Source organism: Trichoplax adhaerens, genomic scaffold, assembly GCF_000150275.1.
Source record: "Trichoplax adhaerens TRIADscaffold_56 genomic scaffold, whole genome shotgun sequence".
NCBI lineage: Eukaryota > Metazoa > Placozoa > Uniplacotomia > Trichoplacea > Trichoplacidae > Trichoplax > Trichoplax adhaerens.
In genome coordinates this window covers 30549-36197 of record NW_002060996.1, presented here as the reverse complement: position 1 = coordinate 36197, position 5649 = coordinate 30549, and the positions used below count along the sequence as shown (strand labels likewise).

Here is a 5649-nt window from a genome sequence, read left to right as displayed (position 1 = left end):
ATATCAATCGTTAGTTGTAGGTTGATAATATTGCGCTTTTAGTTTTGTCTCCTTTTTTATCTACTAAATCAACATTATCACCATATTAAGGTTACTAGTAAAATTTGAAGTTGTGACGCTTTCACTTCCATCATTAATAATACAAATATTATATTGAGAAGTATAAATTGTCTTACCTAACGTAGTCAATCGGCATTTGCTATTTTCCTCTTCCATCTTCAAGCGATCTACGAATGTATGTCTACAAAGCAAGCCTTGTATACACACTGCACATTGCACACAATATCCTACACAGTAAATTGAATTCTAACCCTCTTCCATAAGGCTCTCTTTCTCTTTTAGTGATAACTAGCCAATAACTACTTTTATTTAATTAATCTTTTCTATTAGCTACTGTTTAGTTTGATAGTAAATTATGATTTGATATCGTCTAAAGTAGCTAGTGCTATTCAATACATAGTTTTACATACACTATAATTGTATCTATTCTCAATGCAGTGCTACAATCGATAGCCTTGCATTGACTACTGTAAATAGTATTAATCCCATTGATTTCCATTACTTTGTCAAGATGTGTTCTACACGATTTGATGGTCGACTATCTACAGCAACGACTCTACTCGCACAATTCCAATCAAGATTATCGCAAGAGTTTAAACAAAACGTTGATCGATAGTTACCGTAATCAGTGCGATGGAAAGTGGAATACCTTCCCTGATGATGGCTATTTCTATCCTAATCTTATTTATCATGCTTTAATGGCTGAAAATGATGAGTATCTTCAAAGTATTATGACCGATTTCGATTGGATGACACGTAAAATTCAAATAGACAGGACAATCTATTACCTAGACTGCGATTTAACAAACTACATTGACTATCTAAAGAAAAGAAATAAGGTTGGATAATGAATTCATGTAGTTAATTCAATAGAATGAAAAGATTGATTACTTTCATCTCTGTATATCATGGATCAATAACAACTGTACAAATGATTCCATCATCCATTTTTTGGTGTAGATTGTTCAAGGTAGTGATTAATGATATAACATGTAGAAATCCTTACTTACGCCACCTGGTATTGGTATTTGCAGTTTTCAAACTGACGATCTACTTTGTACAAATCGGGCTGCGTCATTTTTATCACTATATAAGTATTTGCATGCTTAAAGTGTAGTTGGACAGTCGCTTTTACTAATGTCCATATTTTATCATGTTTTGATTAACGTAATAAATGATCACGCCGTCGCTTAATGACTTATTAATATGCGGCAATACAATAATAGCAAGATGGAGAGTCCTATTGAGTTGGGTTAGGGATGCTATTTATGCTTCATAGACGAATTGATCACGTTACTCTTCACTTTTTCGGTTACTTGTACAGTAGAATATAAGGTAGTAGTCCGTCATCATCATGTCGCTGAAGAGATTGAGGCAGAAAATAAACTTGTAATTGCTACTAAGGACTAAGACATGACTTTGGTAACTAGGCGAAGATTGTGAAGTAGTCTTGATAGCTGATTTACAATTGTCCATAATTACTCCTGCCACAAGTTACTTCTAGACATTGTAAAACCAACACTGCCAATACTACTCATTTTATAATTATAAATCGACTGCTAGTCATTCCAGCGCTTTCTTTCAAAATCTGACTAATATCGTTTTAATGGTTAATTTGCATTCAGAACTGGGAGGATTTCGATCAACTCAAGCAGCTCCTCAAGCAGCAACAGTCTTGCCTCGATGGAGTCGATGGAGATGTTATTCAAATGATCTTGTGGGTTGACATGTCAGATAGTTGGATGAAACAGCGAGCTTTGCAATTAGCTAAGGAAAATGTGCGAAATGGTAAAAGTTATTGGAGGATGTCAAGGTAAGTAAACTACTTCCAATTTCATCAATCCATAGCAGTACTACCTACTGTAATTTACACTATACTGTCGATTCTGACTTGCAAATCGGTGTTCAACTAGTGCAACAACTCAATATACTTATGATGCATGCAAAGTATTCGGTAAGAATCGCAGAGATCAGTCAATATCAGTTTCGAATCCCGAGTTTGGACCTTTGCGAATAATTGGTACTCAAAACAATAATGAAGAAGACTGCCAAATAATTGGTACTCAAAACAATCGTAGACGAGACTGCCAAATTGTGGTATGTTAGTATACAATCATAAAACGGCAAAGGCCAAGAATTAGAATGGACTATCGTTGAACTAGTGCTGAAAATACAATCCAATCAGTCATAGACTGCCAATAAAATCAATGCTGATTACTCGTTACTCTATCATGTCATTCATGTCAATTCATGTCTTGCTCACCATCGCAATTGCTTTAATAGATTCAAGATTATCAAACATCACAAACTGTGCTTCAAATATCAAAACCAAGCATGTATATTAGAGAAGTTGAAATCTCAGCTGACGGTCGGACTGCAGCCTTCAAGCAATTTAACAGAAAGGTAGCACATTGCTAATTTGAGTAGGATTGAGTTGATGGTAAAGTTAATTTTTCATTGATTTGTTTCATATTCTTAGGACGAGTGGATCGTTTACGATCTCGATAAAAATGAAGAAATAAGCTTTGCCCAAAACGATCAAGGGGAAGACGTTAAGACTGACTTTGATTCCGTACAATTTTGCCCTGCTCAATCTCAAACCCAAGTGATTATGACACTCTCTAGAAATTTGTGTGAAGTTAGGGTTAGCAGTGAATATGAGTTTAAGCGAATATTAATTAAGCATGCCAAGTGATCGAAAACTGTTGCGTTCAACTGTTGTTGTGTTGTGTATTATTAGATTTGGAAGATTGAGGGGAATTTTATTAGACCTACAAATAAGCAAATATCACGCCAATACAAAATAGAATATTGTCGATGGGTACTAATGCAAGATAGTGTTTGTGTCTTGTTGTGGTGGAGAAAATATCAAAGTCAACGAGGGAAGTTTGAAGACTATGAACGTGACGATTCGGAAAAGTGGATTAATGAATGTCAAATTGAAGTAAGCTACAATTGACTAAATGCAGTAAAGTCAAATATCGTCTCTTAGATCCAATTGATAAAAGCTATTTGTATCAATTTGATGGATAGATGTGGAATGCACAGCAATGGACTTGTCGATCATTCAAAGTACCTGCTTTCATCCATGCAAAGGATGATGGTCGGTACTTTGCTACCAATGATTTTCAACATGGCTTGCTCTTAACGCGCATCAGCATCTACCGTGATGCAGCCTATATGATATTGTCATATAACAGGTTTAGAAGTAAAAGTGGTACAATTGGTCTGTTAAAAATGGAACAAGATATCGAATTTGAAAATCAATTTCAGCCAATATTACATGATATTGGATACGTTGTTGATATTTTGGTATCAGGCGATCAGTCAATGATCGCTATTGACTGTTTTAAGAAGGTTAGTGCAATATTGGGTTACTCATATTCATGATGCGTCATAAAGTAGATCAGCATAATATTTTATAGTGCAGTAATATTAGTCCTATATTGTAATACTGTGGTATACTGTATGTAGGAAGTCATACTCAAGATGAGTGGTGGTCAAGTCCAATCTCGTGTTGAACTTGATCAATCTGGTCGATCAATGTTTATTCCTGGTAGTCATCGATTGCTTATTTATCATGCACGTAATGTATATGAATATAATTTACAAGGTAAGACATGATGGTTGTACAACAACTCTAATTTAATCATGCATTCATTCATGGTCACAATCGTTTTTATTAAACTAATGCGATAAAATTGCTTGGCAAGATATCTCTCAAACAAAATCAGTTGATGTTGGTAGACCCCAACGTAACCCCCAAACTACCGTCAACATATTCGACGTAGGTTAAGCTTTCATCAGCACTAGTAGCTCTATCGACTTTGTTCAATCCTCTGCTCAATTGAATTGAATTGAATAATATTGATTGGTTGCAGCTGATCGAGTTTGTAGGTATAGAAGATTATGGAAAGTACAGGGAATTAATCAATGGAATACTTGAAGAAGAATCGGCTGCTAAAGATTTGATACACTTCAGATATAGAAAGAAGGATAACACACTCATTCTCTTTCCTGTATGTTGAAAATATGTTTGAAGTTTGTATGAAAATGACGGTAGTATTATTTAGAAGAAGATGGTGAAAATGAGAATGCTTATTAGCTAACATGAGAAGTTGTTGAACTGATTTTACAATTACGTTGGAGGTCAATTGGTCGAATTAATTAATTGATTTATTTCAGATATTCTCCTCATTCAATAGCTGGATAATAACTATTAACCTTACAACCGGAATGAAGAGCGTTGATCGACTGACATGGAGTCATCTAGTTGGTGTTGTGTATGTTGATGATGATTATCTTTATGTTTGGGAAAGAAAGGAAGATGATAGCTTGAAAGTAAGCTAGAATAATTTATTTCCATTTAATCTCTATTCTAAAGTGGAACCGTCTATAAATTGACTGTTCAGTTTCATGTCGAAAATAGCCTTGAATGTCGACTTTGACGTCTATTGCAAATGGAGACGACCATTAACGACATTTCCAACTTGAATTTATTGTAGTGTTACAAGTTTGGGGATGGTGAATATCAATTACTGCAAAATATTGACTACCAAGGGGAGGAAGGATTAATCTGTAAAATAATGATGAATTATAACCCTCATAAGATTGAACATTCGCCTCTTCGGATGAAGAAAGAAAAATTAGTTGATGTATGGGGAGATAAACATGCCGAAATGATTGCTAATGTATTAGCAATGGTAAGTCATAATGATCGCAGTGTCAATATGGAAATGAGTTGGAAGGAGGATGACAACGACTGTAATGAGTTGATTATGTAAGGAGCTCTACTCTAGTCCATAGCTGATCGTTACATTCCATTCAATTCATTATAGGGTCTTTTGCTACTACTGGAAAATGGAGACCATATAGCAGTAAGACAACGATAACTGGATACAATCAATGTGACGTCATCATTGTTGAACGTAGGTTGTGCTAATCATAAAATTCAATGCCTATAGATACTCAACCAAGATGGAAATTTATACATGAAAAGATACAAAGACAATATCAAATACTTCGATCCTTTCACATACACACAATTCTTCAACCATGAAAATCTATGGTCGGACAAGCAGTTAATCCTATATGAAAAATACTCTAGTTTGAATATTTATAACCCCCAAACACTACAGCTACAAATCACTCTACCATTCCCTCACTTCTACATAGAGGACATGCAATGGAATCTTCAACACTCTCAACTCATCATCAGGAGTGATCAGGATTACTGCTTAGTAAATTCAATGAAAAAGGAATAATATTTGCGTGAAATGTAAAGTTAATCTTGTATCTTGTACCCAATGCAATTTAACGAGAGTGACAATAAACTAAGTTAATATTGCTTCCATAATCAATGAAGATGATGGATGTGTATGCTGTACAAATGGATAAAGTATACCCCCAATGTCAGTAAAACCAATACCCAAAAATAAATATAGCAAAGCATGATTAAAAGCAGTGTAGTCTATGTCTAGTCTATGGTCAATGCTATTGCTGAGTTAGTTTAATGTCTATTACAAATCGTAGTCAAAGAGCGACTTGAAAGAGAAAAGGAAAACATCCCTAACAAAACATTGGTAAAAT

General features: G+C 34.7%; 1 protein-coding gene across 1 annotated transcript in view; it reads left to right on the top strand.

Moving 5' to 3' along the window:
* The window catches only part of TRIADDRAFT_62462 (uncharacterized protein), a gene marked incomplete at both ends in the record, with an annotated part of 8386 nt that extends 3062 nt beyond the window's left edge, over positions 1–5324 (top strand). The window contains 14 exons of the mRNA XM_002118389.1: positions 572–899; positions 1686–1873; positions 1974–2157; positions 2344–2463; positions 2540–2704; positions 2801–3004; positions 3094–3417; positions 3535–3673; positions 3774–3847; positions 3942–4079; positions 4246–4401; positions 4566–4763; positions 4899–4937; positions 5025–5324. Coding sequence (XP_002118425.1) covers positions 572–899; positions 1686–1873; positions 1974–2157; positions 2344–2463; positions 2540–2704; positions 2801–3004; positions 3094–3417; positions 3535–3673; positions 3774–3847; positions 3942–4079; positions 4246–4401; positions 4566–4763; positions 4899–4937; positions 5025–5324 — 2557 coding nt within the window. The remainder of the gene's footprint in view (positions 1–571; positions 900–1685; positions 1874–1973; positions 2158–2343; positions 2464–2539; positions 2705–2800; positions 3005–3093; positions 3418–3534; positions 3674–3773; positions 3848–3941; positions 4080–4245; positions 4402–4565; positions 4764–4898; positions 4938–5024) is intronic.
* Positions 5325–5649: the final 325 nt, after the last annotated feature.